Source organism: Pelophylax lessonae, assembly GCF_965119305.1.
Source record: "Pelophylax lessonae genome assembly, chromosome: 3".
Lineage (NCBI taxonomy): Eukaryota > Metazoa > Chordata > Amphibia > Anura > Ranidae > Pelophylax > Pelophylax lessonae.
Genome location: NC_138770.1, coordinates 73982369 through 73998674, shown reverse-complemented (window position 1 = coordinate 73998674; position 16306 = coordinate 73982369). Strand labels below are relative to the sequence as shown.

The 16306-nt window shown below is 45.6% G+C and overlaps 1 protein-coding gene across 1 annotated transcript in view; it reads right to left on the bottom strand.

The window, feature by feature from the left end:
* Positions 1-14508: 14508 nt before the first annotated feature.
* Positions 14509-16306, bottom strand: part of LOC309551052 (adhesion G-protein coupled receptor F3-like) — a 41030-nt gene continuing 39232 nt past the window's right edge. Inside the window, exon 10 of the mRNA XM_082251493.1 lies at positions 14509-14702. Coding sequence (XP_082107619.1) covers positions 14634-14702 — 69 coding nt within the window. The 3' untranslated portion in view covers positions 14509-14633. The remainder of the gene's footprint in view (positions 14703-16306) is intronic.

Here is a 16306-nt window from a genome sequence, read left to right as displayed (position 1 = left end):
TAGGGACAACAAAGATTGTTGAACCTGTGAAAGGTTTGGTGGAATGGGGTTAATCCAGTTAGCCATAATGGTTCTGCATGCAGCCAAAAGGCAGAGGTGAGTCAATTGTGAAGAAAAGGGTATGCAGTTAAAAAGGCAGGTAGTAGGGACCTTAGGTAAGCCCATACCCGAAATAAGACGAATATAATCCTGCACTCTATCTCAATAGTTGCTGATATGGGGGCAGTCCCAAAGTCGATGCATAAGTGTAGGCCGGGTGGTTTTGCACCACGGACATTGCGCTTGGGTGGGATCGTCTGGACGATGTCAAAGGATAATAGGCCCGATGCATTATTTTAAAGTGAGTTTCCCGCCAACTTTCAGAAATAATAGTAGTGTGTATATTTTTGTAGCTCTTAAGAAGCTTTTCCGGTAGTGTTTCATCCCCCAGAATATGAGACCATTTTTGGAATAATACCTGTTGAATCTTACCTAAAGAATGAGAGACTAAGTGTGTATATAGAACAGAGATGGAATATTCTTTTCGGTGAAGCACTACATCAATAAAGGAGGACTGAAATGGATTTGTTCCATATCTACAGCAGGTCTGCAAAAAATAAGTAATTTGTAAATAAAAAAAATAGTTACTCATCTTCCCCGCGATTCCCCCGCTGTCCTCCCCGGCATCCTCGCACTCTCTCCCCGCTCTGTGCACTGCCGATTGCCCGCACTTGCCTTCCAGTTCTCTTCCCTGCGAGCGTTTCGACACAGGGGAGGAACCGGCGGCATATTCAAAAGTGTAAATGCATAAATGACATGATACAAAGCTGTGATCCTAACAGATCACACTGTATCATGCCATTTCACCACAGGATTGCACCTGGATACTTTTCCAATGCCCTGCCTGTGCTTTTCCAGTGCTTTGTGCCTGGAAAATTTTGAACGTCCATGGCGTCCAAAAAGCGGGTTTTTTGCGCAAAAGTGCTTTTAGAAGAACTGGAAAACGGCGACAGCGAAATTGAGTTACTTGAAGAACTAAGCGATAGCGATTTGTGGGAAAATTCGTCATCGGGTACAGAAAATGATGACAGCAACGATTCTGATGTCTCTTTCTGGCACATAGCTTGTGGCATTTGAGAAGTATATCAAATGATTCTTCACAATTTCCAACAGAGCGATGTGCCAGAAAGAGAGATCAGAATAGTCGCTGTCGTCACTTTCCGTACCTGATGACGAATTATCCCACAAATTGCTATCGCTCAGTTCTTCAAGTAACTCAGTTTCGCTGTCGCTGTTTTCCAGGTCGTCTAAAAGCGCTTTTGCGCAAAAAGAATGCTTTTTGGACGCCACGGTCGTTCTCAATTTTCCAGGCACAAAGCACTGGAAAAGTATCCAGGTGAAATGGCATGATACAGTGTGATCTGTTAGGATCACAGCTTTGTATCATGTCATTTAGTGTATTTACATTTTTGACATTGCCACCGGTTCCACCCCCCTGCGTCGCAACGCTCACAGGGAAGGGAACCGGAAGACAGGTGACGGCATCGGCCGAGCACACAGCGGGAGGACGGCGGGGGAGGACAGGGGAAGGTGAGTCTTAAAATGTACAGAACAGATTTCCGTGCAAAATAATGGTACCGCTTTCAGCACCTAAAATCTGAAATAATCATACCGCCAGGGAGGTTAATACCTCACCTTGTCAAAAGCCCAAAACAAGCATGCATTAAATGAAAGCCAAAGAAGAGCCATGAATCCTTATCTCTATACCCATGGCTAAAAGATTATGGAAGCTAAAGCATCTCCAAAGTAGCCAGGCTATTGGCATTGATTCTTTAAAAGAGTGTCGATCAGTGGTTTGCAAACTTCTGTCCGAGGGGCCAGATGCAGCCCTTTGCTTGCTTTCATCCACTGATACCAACAATAGGGCATACTTCCCAACCTCCTCCCACTGAGACCAGTGAAGGGGCACAATTCCTTCCAATGACACTAATGTTGGGGCATAATTACATTAGGTTGAAAAAATACACCAGTCCATCCAGTTCAACCTATGATGAGTGTGTGTGTGCTGTCAATAGTACATCATAAGCCCCTTTATGTTCTGGTTGGTGAGGTGCTCATCATCATTTTAGATGTTCCCTGCTGATACCATTGCTTGTGGAAGAGAATTCCACATCCTTACCACTCTGGCGGTAAAGAACCCTTTACGCAGTTTAAGGTTAAACCGCTTCTCTTCTAATTTTAGTGAATGGCCGCAAGTCTTTTTAAATTCCCTTTCGCTGAACGGTTTGTTCCCAATGCTAGGGTCACCGGTACGGTATTTGTACATTGATATCATATCCCCTCTCAAGCGTCTCCTCTCCAGAGAGAATAAGTTCAATGCTTGTAGTCTTTCCTCATAGCTGAAGTCCTCCAGTCCCTTTTTTTTAGCTTTGTTGCCCTTCTCTGGGCTCTTTCCAGTTCCAGCACATCCTTCATGAGGACCGGTGCCCTGAACTGGACAGCATACTCAAGATGCGGCCAGACCAGAGTCTTGTAGAGTGGGAGAATTATTGTTTTATCTCTGGAGTGAAAACCCTTTTTAATACATGCCATTATTCTGTTGGCTTTGCTTGCAGCAGGTTGGCATTGCATGCCATTGCTGAGCTTGTCCTCTACTAGGACCCCCCGGTCCTTTTCCATCTTAGATTCCCCCAGAGGTTCCCCCCCCCCCCCCCCAGTGAGTAAATTGCGTTCGTATTTTTGGCACCCAAATGGATTACCTTACATTAAGCCTCCATTTTCCATGTAGATGCCCACCCAATTATTTTCAGGTCGTCTTGTAAGGTTTCCGCATCCTGCGTAGAAGTTATTGCCCTGCTTAGCTTAGTATAGTTTGCAAATACTTAGATTGAGCCATTTATCCCATCCTCTAGATCGTTTATGAGTAAATTAAACAGGATTGGTCCAAGGACAGATCCTTGGGGGACCCCACTTTCCACACCAGACCATTCTGAGTACTTGCCATTTATCACCACCCTTTGGACTTGCCCCTGAAACCAGTTTTCAATTAAGGTACTCACCCTATGGTCCGTACCTATGTACCTTAATTTGTACAGTAAACGCTAGTGGGGGACTGTATCAAATGCCTTTGCGAAATCCAGATAAATCAAATCTACAGGCCTTCCTTTATCTAGATGGCAACTCACTTCTTCATAGAGGGTAATAGATTGGTCTGGCAAGAACGATTCTTCATGAAACCATGCTGATTACTACTACTGACCCCATTTTCATTACTAAAATCTTGTATATAGTCCCTTATCATCCCCTCCAATAGCTTGCAGACTATTGATGTTAGGCTAACCAGCCTGTAGTTCTTAGGGACATATCTTGGCCCTTTTCAAATATTGGTGCTACGTTGGCTTTTTTCCAATCAGCTGGTACCATTCCCGTCAGTAGACTGTCTATAAAAAATAGGAACGATGGTCTATCACCTGGCTGAGTTCCTTAACCACTTCAATACCGGGCGATTTCTGGCACTCTGCTCTTACATGTAAAAATCATCATTTTTTTGCTAGAAAATCCTCGGAACCCCCAAACATTATATATATTTTTTTAGCAGAGACCCTAGGAAATAAAATGGCAGTCATTGCACATGTCACACGGTATTTGTGCAGAAATTTTTCAAACGCGTTTTTTTTTTTTTGGAAAAAAAAAACGTTTTGTGAATTAAAAACAAAACACTAAAGTTAGCCCAATTTTCTTGTATACTGTGAAATATGTTACCCTGAGTAAATAGATACCTAGCATGTCACGCTTTAAAATTGCGCACACTCATGGAATGACGCCAAACTTCAGTACTTAAAAATCTCTATAGGCCACGCTTTAAAAATGTTTACAGGCTACCAGTTTAGAGTTATAGTGGAGTTGTTGGGCTAGAATTGTTGCTCTCGCTCGAACGATCGCGGCAATACCTCACATTTATGGTTTGAACGTCGTTTACATATGTGGCCGCAACGTACGCATGCGTTCGCTTCTGCGTGCGAGCTACCGGGGACGGGGGCACTTTACATTTTTTTTTTTTTTTTTTTACCCTTTCTATTTAAATTTTTATTTTTTTGATCACTCATTGCTATTACAAAGAATGTAAACATACCTTGTAATAGGATCAGTGAATGACCGGTCCTCTTTATAGGGAGTTCTGGGGTCAATAAGACCTCAGATCTCGCCTACAGGCTAAAAAGCCTGAAAAAAAAAAAAAAACGATCTCTGCTGAATGCCGAGATCAGTGCAGTATTGAAACTACTTCATCACATCCCACCCGGGCCTCCGAGAGTCAAAGAAACTGCCGGGAATCATCTGGTCCTCGCAGTCTCTATGGTACACTTCCTCCCGGAGGCCGATTCCTTCTCCCCGGCTCGCCGATCGTATGGGCGAGCCGGTAGAAGCACCAGAGGACGGCGTGAGATGTCCCTCCCGCCACCTGTAAGAACAATCAAGCGCCGGTTCAGCCGCTATGATTGTTGTTATAGTGAAGAGAATCGCCTGAGGAAAAAAATGATGCCTGCAGCAGTGATGGGGCACAATTCCTCCCACTGACACCAAAGATGGGGACGCTGGTTTTCCCCATTGACGTCAGGATCTTTTCTACTTCCAGTGGCCACAGTCCAGCACGACCCGCCCCCCCCCCCCCCCCCAAAAAAAAAACCTAAGGGACAATAAACTGGCTCCCTGTGTAGAAAATCAATGAGGATGTATAGCTGGCATCATCAGGTGTTCCTACCTTCACTGCATTCCTCCATCTACTACTGCATACCTTTACATACCCTGGAAGAATTTATGATTTCTTGGCCATTTTTCAGAGAATATGAATGATGACACAAAAACTTTTCTTTCACTCGAGGTTAGTGTTTGGCTGAAGCCATTTATTATCAATTAACTGTGTTTACGCTTTTTAATTCATAATGATAACAGAAACTACCCAAATGACCCTGATCAAAAGTTTACATACCCTGGTGATTTTGGCCTGATAACATGCACACAAGTTGACACAAAGGGGTTTGAATGGCTATTAAAGGTAACCAGCCTCACCTGTGACCTGTTTGCTTGTAATTAGTGTGTGTGTATAAAAGGTCAATGAGTTTCTGGACTCCTGACAGACCCTTGCATCTTTCATCCAGTGCTGCACTGATGTTTCTGGATTCTGAGTCATGGGGAAAGCAAAAGAATTGTCAAAGGATCTGCGGGAAAAGGTAGTTGAACTGTATAAAACAGGAAAGGGATATAAAAAGGTATCCATGGAATTGAGAATGAAATCAGCAGTGTTCAAACTCTAATCAAGAAGTGGGAAATGAGGGGTTCTGTTGAAACCAAACCAAGGGCCGGTAGCCCAACTAAACTTTCAGCCACAACTGCCAGGAAAATTGTTCGGGATGCAAAGAAACACCCACAAATAACTTCAGGTGAAATACAGGACTCTCTGAAAACATGTGCTGTGGCTGTTTCAAGATGCACAATAAGGAGGCACTTGAAGAAAGATGGGCTGCATGGTCGAGTTACCAGAAGAAAGCCATTACTACGCAAATGCCACAAAGTATCCCCCTTACAATACACCAAACAGCACAGAGACAAGCCTCAAACCTTCTGGCACAAAGTCATTTGGAGTGATGAGAAAAAAAAATTAGCTTTTGGCCACAACAATAAACACTACATTTGGAGAGGAGCCAACAAGGCCTATGATGAAATGTACACCATTCCTACTGTGAAATACGGAGGTGGATCACTGATGTTTTCGGGATATGTGAGCTACAAAGGCAAAGGAAATTTGGTCAGAATTAATGGCAAGATGAATGCAGTATGCTATCAAAAAATACTGGAGGAAAATTTGCATTCATCAGCCCGGAAGTTGCACATGGGATATACTTGGACATTTCAACATGACAATGATCCTAAACACAAGGCCAAGTTGACCTGTCATTGGCTACAGCAGAATAAAGTGAAGGTTCTGGAGTGACATCTCAGTCTCCTGACCTCAACATCATTGAGCCACTCTGGGGAGATCTCAAACATGCAGTTCATTCAAGACAACCCAAGTATTTACAGGAACTGGAGGCTTTTTGCCAGGAAGAATGGCAGCTTTACCATTTGAGAAGATGAAGAGCCTCATCCACAAATACCACAAAAGACTTCAAGCTGTCATTGATGTTAAAGGGGGCAATACACAGTATTAAGAACTGGGGTATGTAAACTTTTGATCAGGGTAATTTTGGTAGTTTCTGTTGTCATTATGATTTAAAAAGAGTAAACATAGTTGATTGATAATAAATAGCTTCAGCCAAATCTAACCATGAGTGAAAAGTCAAGTTTTTGTGTTATCATTCATATTCTCTCAAAAAAAAAAAAAAAAAAAGGCCAAGAAATCATAAATTCTGCCAGGGTATGTACATTTATGAGCACAACTGTATATACAAAAATATATTTATGCCAATACCGGCTTTCTGAATGTCTGTATTTTCATAGGGGTGGGCATACCCCCATGGGACAATGTTTGGGCCTAGCATATGGACGTTTAGGAAATGTTCACTGTATTTCGGTGGCAGAAGGAAGGTTAAGGTGGGCCCCATACCCATTTTTGAAAGGCAGGAAGGGGAAAGTGCTGAAGGTAGAGGAGTACACACCCTGGGGTTTAATAACTAAGGTGAAGAGAAACAAAAAGGTATGACACTTTAAAACTTTGAAAAAAACATAAAAAACACATTGGTCAGATTGTGACTTTGTTCATAGTATTGTTTTCCATTAACTAAAATCAAACCTGACCAGCCCAAAAAAAGGTGACTACTACTGTGCTGACCCATAGGGTTCTGGGAAATCTTTTTTTTTTTTTTTTTTTTTTTTTATGTATTAAATGTTTTGAAGGCATTAAGTCTTTTCATTGTAGTTGATTTTCTCTGTCGCTCATTGACAGACGCAGTCCTCTTTGATTAATATCAAATTGGGTTATACTGCCCTCTACAGGAGTAGAACACTAGGCAGAAGAAAACGTTCTGGCCACACCCTAGGGGCAGTCCCAGAGGGTATATCCTCTCACTTCCTGCTACAGGATGTCAGTTTTTTTCTGTCTAGTCAGGAGTAAGGACCTAAGTTCCTTGCTGGGATCTTTGGTCCTGGCAAGATTTTTTAGATAAATCCTTTTTTAGTTAGCTTTTTTCTCCAGTTTCCTGTGAGATCTTCAAGCAAATTATGCCGGATCTGGGCGACGGGCTGGATGTTGAGACCCAGTGGTCACCCCAGCCGGCCTACAAGCGCGTGCAGACTCCAGCTCCGCGCTGGATCGGCCGCGGCACATTCAAACAATTATGCTGGAGCTGGGCGACGGGCTGGATGTTGAGATCCAGTGGTCACCCCAGCCGGCTTACAAGCGCATGCAGGCCCTAGCTCCACGCTGGGTCGGCCTGCGACATAGTCCCGCTGGACGGGGACTGGCCCTGCGAGTAAACATCTCGCCAGGAAGCCGACGACCAGTCAGAAACTGAGTCATGGCGTCCGTATTGGTCGACAGCCCCCCCCACCTCGGTGAAGAGGGGTTCTGTTAAGAGTGGGTGCCCGTCGGTTCCGGTATGGTGAGTAGATGTTCCCCCTTCCCCCCTGTCGGGTTTTTGGGATGGATACGGGCCCCTCTGTGGATGGTCGGACCCTTTGATCTTAAGGTTCCCCCTCTATCCTATGACATGTTTTCACAGATCTCCCTCTTGATAGTGTGATTTGGTGAATAGGAGATACACTCCAGGAGGCTTGGTTGGGAGCTGACTATCTAATAGTCACTCTAAAGAACTGGCGATGTAAGAGGCATGACTGGGGTCAAGGATGGAGACAGGGGCTGGCGTTACTAGTAGTCAAAGGGGTGATATAATACAATGCACCTACCCAATGCATAGTGATGCAGCACAGGGACTACCGCCATCCTCTCGTAGGCCGCACTATTCAGGCCGCCGCCATCCTTCCACAGGCCGTTCGCAGGCCACCGCCATTCGCCCGCAGGCTGCATAAGATCCACAGGCCGCCGCCTTCCTGCCGCAGGCCGCACGGATCCCGCAGGCCCACAGGCCGCATGATTTAGCCGCCATTGTTGTCCACAGGCCGTCCGCAGGTCGCGCAAGCCGCTATTTTGGCGTAGCCTGGTGTCTCCTGCATGGGGGCGGCCATGTTTGATGTGCCCAGCTACCTCGAGGAGTAGCAGTGGGAGCGCCAGAAGGCGTGTAAAGGGGCGGAGCCGCCTCCTTTACCCGGGAAAACTATTCACAGGACTTCCTGGTCTGCATAGGACAGCGCTGAGAGCAGTTTGGTAGAAGCTTCTCTGCATCAGGTGGTGAGCCCTTGGGGTCTCTCTCTCTCTCTCTGGGGGTCCAAAGCAGGTACGCTGAGGGGCGCTATTGCGCTGGGGGATTACACATAAAAAAAAAAAATTAAAAAAACATTTTTTCTTTTGCAAATTTTTGTTTGCTGGCAAGTGTTCCTGGATTAGTCATGGACCCTGCCACACATGTATCCCCACCTGATCCCCTCGAGGTGACCGCAGGACCCTCCAGTTCCCCACTTACAATTGATGCATTGTCAGCGGTTTTGGAGTCTTTTGTATACCGGGTGGAGGTGGCCTGTCAGGAACGGGGCGCAAGGAAGCGACCCCCGCCTACCCCTATTTCATCTGACACTTTAGATACAGATTCTGAGCCTGTCACTGCAGTTGCAGGTCCCTCATCTGGGGCTTGTGTCTCGGGTACGGTCTCCTCAGACAGTGAGGAGGACGTTTCGGCATCCGCCATAGTCCAAGAAGAAGCGTTGGTGGATGCACTAATTGTGTCTGTCCGGGAAACCTTGAGACTTGAGGTTACACCGGCAGAAGTAGCTGATACTGAAATTCCTTTTGTTACTAATAGACCTACCAAAATGGCGAGGGTGTTTCCCTTGCCCAAATGTTTTGGTAATATAATTAAAGAGGAATGGGGTCGTCCAAAACGAACCCCTGGTATTTCCAAACGCATTATTAGGCGTTATCCGTTTGAGGAATCCCTCCTCAAAAAATGGACAGTACCACCATTGGTGGATTCACCGATTTCCGGATTAAATAAAGCTACTGTTATCCCATTGGAGGACGCTCCGTCCTTTAGGGATCCGGTGGATCGTAAGGTGGAAGCCGTGTCTCGCTCCATCTTTTCCCTGATTGGGTCAGCGTTTAGGCCAGTGATTGCAATTGGTTTAGTTTCACAAACATTGACAGAATGGACCAAATTGTTACGCCGGGACTTAGAGGGGAGAAGCATCCCCCCGGCAGTATCAGACCTGCTGGAGCAGTTGATACAAGGGCTACAGTTTGTCGGTGATGCCGCTCTGGACGCCACTCCATTGTTGGGGCAGGCATCGATTTCAGCAGTGGTCCTCAGGCGTGTGCTGTGGTTAAAGTGCTGGTCGGCGGATCAAGGTTCCAAAAAAGCTTTGGCTAATCTCCCCTTTCAGGGGAATCGCCTATTTGGGGCCACCTTGGATGATAGAATACTAAGGGTAAAGGACCTTGTCAGAGACGGGGGCCTTCCTTTTCCGCTCATAAAAAGTTTTTTCGCTCCGCTGGGGCGGGCGATAAGGCAAAGCCCTCCAAAGCCCCTCCAGGAGGTTTCAAGGGGCGCTGGTCGGGTAAACAAAAGTCCGGCTCTTCCAGACCTGAAGATAAGACTACTAAAGCCTGAAGGTGCGCCCCCACCCATAGCTGGGGTGGGGGGACGTCTTCACCCGTTTCCGGATCCATGGCTTTCCAGAATCCCGGACAAGTGGGTTTGCGAAGTCATACGGTCAGGATACAAGATCGAGTTTCGATCACTCCCACCGGTGTGATTCTTCCCTTCCAATATCCGACTATCCCCGGATCGCTTAGTAACTTTGCGGGGGGCAGTAACGGATTTAATGCAACAAGGAGTGGTGGTCCACGTTCCTTGGACAGAGCGTTTTCAGGGGTTCTATTCTAACCTATTCACAATACCCAGAAAAGAGGGCAAGGTGCGTCCAATTCTGGACTTAAGAGCACTCAATCTTTTTGTCAGGGTACAAAAATTCAAGATGGAGTCCATTCGCACAGTAGCGGCCTCCCTGCATCAGGGGGATTTTCTGGCGTCCATAGACATCAAGGATGCCTATCTTCACATTCCCATTTACGCAGGACATCAGCGTTTCCTGCGTTTTTCCGTAGAAGAGAACCATTATCAGTTTGCGGCTTTACCCTTTGGTCTCGCCTCGGCTCCCCGGGTCTTCACAAAGGTGTTGGCCCCAGTTTTGGCGCTGTTGCGACAGCGAGGCATATCGATTCTAGGTTACCTAGACGATCTTCTGCTCCGTGCGGAGTCTCCGCAGACTCTGTTGCTAAACTTGGGGATCACCATGATCTCTTTGCAAGAGTTCGGGTGGCTGGTGAACCTGCAGAAGTCATCTCTGGTTCCCACCAGGAGGCTGGAATATCTGGGTCTAATTTTAGACACATCCAGGGCAAAAGTGTTTCTCCCAGCGGAGAAACTCCAGAAGATTCAATCAACGATTCAGTTGTTACTATCCGATAACCGGCCTTCCCTTCGGACTTGCATGAGGGTCCTGGGTCTGATGGTGGCTTCCTTCGAGGCAGTACCATTTGCCCAGTCCCATACCCGAATCCTTCAAAAAGAGATTCTTCTCAAATGGAATCGGAATCCAGATTCCCTGGACAATCGGATCCGACTGAGCGAGCGGACCAGGGAGTCTCTGGTCTGGTGGCTTCGGTCTCCGATGCTCAGCCAGGGGAAGTCATTTCTTCCAATATACTGGACGATTGTCACCACGGATGCCAGTCTATCCGGGTGGGGAGGAATTCTCAGCAAATTATCTGCTCAGGGGCTTTGGTCCCTGGAAGAGTCCAGGTTACCGATAAATGTATTGTAACTAAGAGCAATCAGACTTTGTCTGATTCATTGGACCGAGCAGCTCCGGGGCAGCCCGGTGCGGATCCAGTCGGACAACGCCACAGCAGTGGCTTACGTCAATCACCAGGGGGGCACCAAGAGTGTCCTGGCGGCCATAGAAGTGGCCAGCATTTTTCGTTGGGCGGAACGGATTGTTCCAGCTCTCTCCGCGGTATTCATTCCGGGGGTGGAGAATTGGCAGGCAGATTATCTCAGCCGTCAGATTCTGGATCAAGGGGAATGGTCTCTTCTTCCAGAGGTATTCCACCAACTGTGCCTTCGTTGGGGCACCCCGAATGTGGATCTGTTGGCATCTCGGTTCAACAGGAAAGTTCGGAGGTTTGTGGCTCGCTCCCGCGATCCTCTAGCAGACGCCGCAGACGCGCTGATCGCCCCGTGGGGGCAGTATCAGCTACTGTATGCCTTCCCTCCTCTCAAGTTGCTGCCGAAACTTCTTCGCAGGATAGAGGTGGAGGGAATCCCAGTTATCCTGGTAGCTTCGGACTGGCCTCGTCGCGCCTGGTACGCCGACCTGGTCAGGCTGGTCGCAGACGTTACTTGGCGATTTCCTCTCAGGGAGGATCTGCTGTCGCAGGGACCGATCTTCCATCCTGCTTTACGATCGCTGGCTTTAACGGCCTGGCTATTGAGACCCAGGTGCTGAAGGACAAGGGGTTGTCAGCTTCAGTTATTCCTACTCTAATTAAAGCAAGGAAAGCGACTTCCAGAAAAGTCTATCATCGCACATGGAAGTCTTGTATCGCGTGGTGTGAATCCTTTGGGTTCCATCCACGTTCGTACTCGATGGCCCGAATATTGGCTTTTTTGCAAAAGGGGGTTGAGCAGAAACTGGCCTTGAGCACTATCAAGGGTCAGGTTTCAGCATTAGCAATCTTCTTTCAGAAGCCTCTGGCTACTCATTCCTTGATGCGGAGTTTCATCCAGGGAGTGCGACACCTGGCTCCACCGGTGCGCGCACCCTTACCGCCCTGGGATCTTAATTTGGTGCTGTCGGTTCTTCAGAAACCTCCCTTTGAAAATATCAGGGAGATTCCCTTGCTTACTTTATCCCAGAAGGTGGCCTTCTTGGTGGCTATCACTTCTGCACGCAGGGTGTCAGAACTGGCTGCATTATCCTGTCGTTCCCCATATCTGGTGGTTCATAGGGATAAGGTTGTTCTTCGTCCGAATCCATCCTTCCTTCCTAAGGTGGGTTCAGAGTTTCATTTGAATGAGGACAATGTATTGCCTTCCCTGTGTCCTAAGCCCAGTCATCCTCGAGAATTCGCGTTGCATTCCTTGGATGTAGTTCGGGCGATCAGGGTATACTTGAATACTACGGATTCATTTCGTAAGACGGATTCACTTTTTGTGATCACGGATGGCCCTAAGAAGGGGTTGCCTGTTTCTGCCGCGACCATCTCTAGATGGATCAGACAGACTGTGGTATAGGCTTATTCTATTTAAGGGTCGGGATCCCCCGTTGCCTGTTAAGGCGCACTTTACTCGGGCGCTTAGTGCTTCCTGGGCCTTCCGCCATCAGGCGTCAGTGGTTCAGGTTTTCAAGGCGACTACTTGGTCGTCGGTTCATACCTTTACAAAGTTGTATAAGGTTGATGTGCTGGCATCGGCGGATGCCTCTTTTGGCCGCAAGGTTCCTGCAGGCCGCTGTTTGAGGAGACTGTTGGTCTACCTCGAGGGTTTGTTGGGTTTTTCACTTAGGTCTCATCTTTTTGATCGATGAGTCCCTTGATGCTTCTGGTTGGCTCCGGTTGGGCCTTCTGGATTTTGTTTTCTGTTATCCCACCCCTCATTTGTGGCACTGCTTTGGGACGTCCCAATTTGATATTAAACAAAGAGGACTGCGTCTGTCAATGAGCGACAGAGAAAAATTGATTTTTGTAAGAACTTACCGTAAAATCCTTTTCTCTTAGCTCATTGACAGACGCAGTACCCGCCCCTCTATTTTTGAGTTGGGTTGGGTTAAATTCTCTGACACTGCTTTGTGACATAACTGACATCCTGTAGCAGGAAGTGAGAGGATATACCCTCTGGGACTGCCCCTAGGGTGTGGCCAGAACGTTTTCTTCTGCCTAGTGTCCTACTCCTGTAGAGGGCAGTATAACCCAATTTGATATTAATCAAAGGGGACTGCATCTGTCAATGAGCTAAGAGAAAAGGATTTTACGGTAAGTTCTTACAAAAATCCATTTTTGATGCAATTTTTCCATATTTCAATTTTTCCCTTATTAGTGTAAAACCACTCCAAGGACCATGGTTGTCCCCCTCTCCAGTCTGCAGGTGCACATACCTCTAAGGTCTGTTTCTCCATACACGGCAAACCTTCTACTCAGAGCTGCACATCACTTTCATGAGGTTAAAAACGACTTATTGTTTAGGCATATGCACAAACATTCCACCCATCTGCCTTCCTGGTTTCTTCTGTTAAAGTATTATGGACATAAACGGAAACGCAGACAAAATTTAGAAGCAAAATTGGACAAATTGCATCCAAATGATGAACTTTGCCGATCTTTATAAATGGGACGCTCATGTTTCTCCCCTGTCTTCACCCCCCCACCACTACTAACTGTTTCAAAACTGTAGTAAGCTGATCTTCAGTTTCTGAAAAATGGTACTCTAGTGCAGGTACATGAAAATACGGCACTGGTAAACTGTACATTTTTTTTTCTACCATTGATGTACTGGACTCTGGGGCATAAAGCAGATGGCATGACGGTAATCATACCTGATAAAATAGAAATTGAAACCTAACCTTCAACCCATGCACCATACAGTTCCTTGAAAAAGTATTCACCCCCTTGAAATTTTCCACGTTTTGTCATGTTTTTGGTTGTAACGTGACAAAATGTGGAAAATGTCAAGGGCAAAGAATACTTTTTCAAGGCACTGTAACTAAAGCCTTATCCTAATCTGCTAACTTTAGCCCAACCCTGATAGCCTTCACCCGTCACCAATGAGGATATTATAATGGTAGCTGGCATTGCAGACTCAATTGTAAAGAGGAAACACAAACAGGGCTGTCCCCCTAATCTTGGTTTCTATAGCTAATGTGTGCCTGACTTAGGACAAGCACAGAGCTATGATCCCTGTCTAGCAGGGGAGGGAACCTAATCTTGGCCTGCTGTAGTTTTACTTTTACTTACAGATCCCATCTCCACTCCTACATTGGGGATAGATAATGAAATAAGAAACAGTGCACTGCTTAACCCCTCTCTTGGTCATCCTGGTCTCTCCACCTATCAGCATGCTGTTTGTGCTGCTTTTTGTCCCTGCCCCTCCCTGAGCTCTGCTGTAGACTGCAGGAGGCTATTACCAAGTCAAATTCAAGTACTTGCACCACTTACATAAAAAAAAAAAGAAATGTATTAATAAATACAGAGCTGCATTCATTTGTATCTTTTATATACAGTATGTCAAAGAGTTAAGCTTTAAACACAAACCAGCATATAAAAGATATTTCCATCGACATGCAGATTCAGATTAGAAGAGCATATATGTCAAAGCTTATTGAGGTGGGAGCACAGCTAGATGTCATTGCTGAAAATGCTTTGTCCTCCACAAAATATTTATCCATGAAAAATAACTGGTGTATTGTCCTTCTGTCCACTTGCTGTAGGAGACCACCAGGACTGTGCCAAGTTTTACATAAATGCCACTCATATCTGATGACTGTCATCATTTTTAGCTGTCCTCTATCTTGCGGTAGGTCTCCACACTGTACACAGCTTCAGAATCTTGATTCTTCTGCTCCTGTAAAGATATGACACAGCCAAAAGTACAATAGCTGCAATGTTACAGCAAAACAAATTTTGCAGATGTAGCATTATCATATCTAATATATCGCTCTATGTAGTTCATTTAAAATGTGTACTTGTAAAAGGGTGGACATCACAACAGACCTGCTATTACACATATCCAGAAAAGCTACTTCTGTGCTTCTCTATGATTAAGTTTCACTTTGTTTCCAGGACCTGACCTAATGGCTAAGGTCCAGCAACCGCCATCTATTGTCTAATATCCATGATTGTACTACGGAGTGACAATACCAATGGCACAGAGATGTTGAATTACCTGATAGCATTTTGTAACTCCTGGAGATAACCAGTGGTAAGATTTTGCCTCTGCCTCCTTCTATGAAGCTATTACTAAGGGGGCACTCTTTTGCAGTTGTTCTTTTAAGTTCTATATTATTTTTACATTACAGAACCTTTACTTAAGCACCACCATATGGTTTTAGAGGACCATGGAGGTTGGCTACAAGTGACCAGTATTCTCATAAAAAAGAAATAGTTTTATCCACTTTAAAGTAGATGTCGATTCAGTACTACTTCTTATCAGAAGTGAGGCTGGGGTACTAATAACTGTACCTTCAGTGCCCCATACGAAATACTTTGACACCAATATGTGTAGCTTATAATATTGTGTAACTTAAGCCAGGTAGTTTAGCACAGAATGAAGAAGAGTTATGCCTCGTACACACGCAACGATTATCGGCTGACCAATCGGCCGACTTTTGTCCAGTGTTGTTGTGTTGGTTGAAATGTGCTCTAGACTGCACACAAATTTTCTCGGCCAACAAAAACCAACTTCAGAAGTGATGTCATGTTCTGGTTTACTTTTCGTGTGTTTTTTCTTCTCTGAGCATGCCCAGTCTTGCTCATCACATTTTTGTCTGCCGAAATCTGTACTGACTGAAGAACAATTGGCCGTTCTGTTGACGGCCAACAAAAATTTTATAGCATGCACACCAGATTTTGTTCGGCCGAAAAGTCGCAGTCGGTTGTCGGAAGCATCATACTAACAAGCTGACAATCGGCCGATCGGACGTTGGCCGAAAATTCATGGCCAACAATCGTTGCGTGTGTACGAGGCTTTAGAACCTCTGAGATTTGTTCTTCGGCCTGGGTACCCACTGGGGAAATTTCTGTCCACTTCTTCTTCTTCTTCATGACAACATTGTAACCCTGACAGGAAGTGAGGGGAAATTTCCAACATGCACAAAGACAGACGTGGAATGTTGACAGAGGTTTTAACTTCCCCCATTCTACTAACAAATTCCTGTTTCAAGAACAGCAAGCAAGGGCTAATCTCTCCAAAGTGAAGAAAATAACCAGTAAAAACCTGACCAAGAATTCTAACCTAAAATTCTATAATAAACTCAAAAAAGAATTGCTTCAGTTACATTTTGATACTTGGTTTAGACGAGGCAAAAACATACAATTTTGTGACTTCCAACAAAAACTGTATAGGAGGATGTAACCTAGACTTAAATGAAGGTGTAATTGTTGAAAGCCTTGCAGGAAAATCACATTTTACTAGGCAGACTCTCCCTCCAAGGTATGATCTTTTTATAT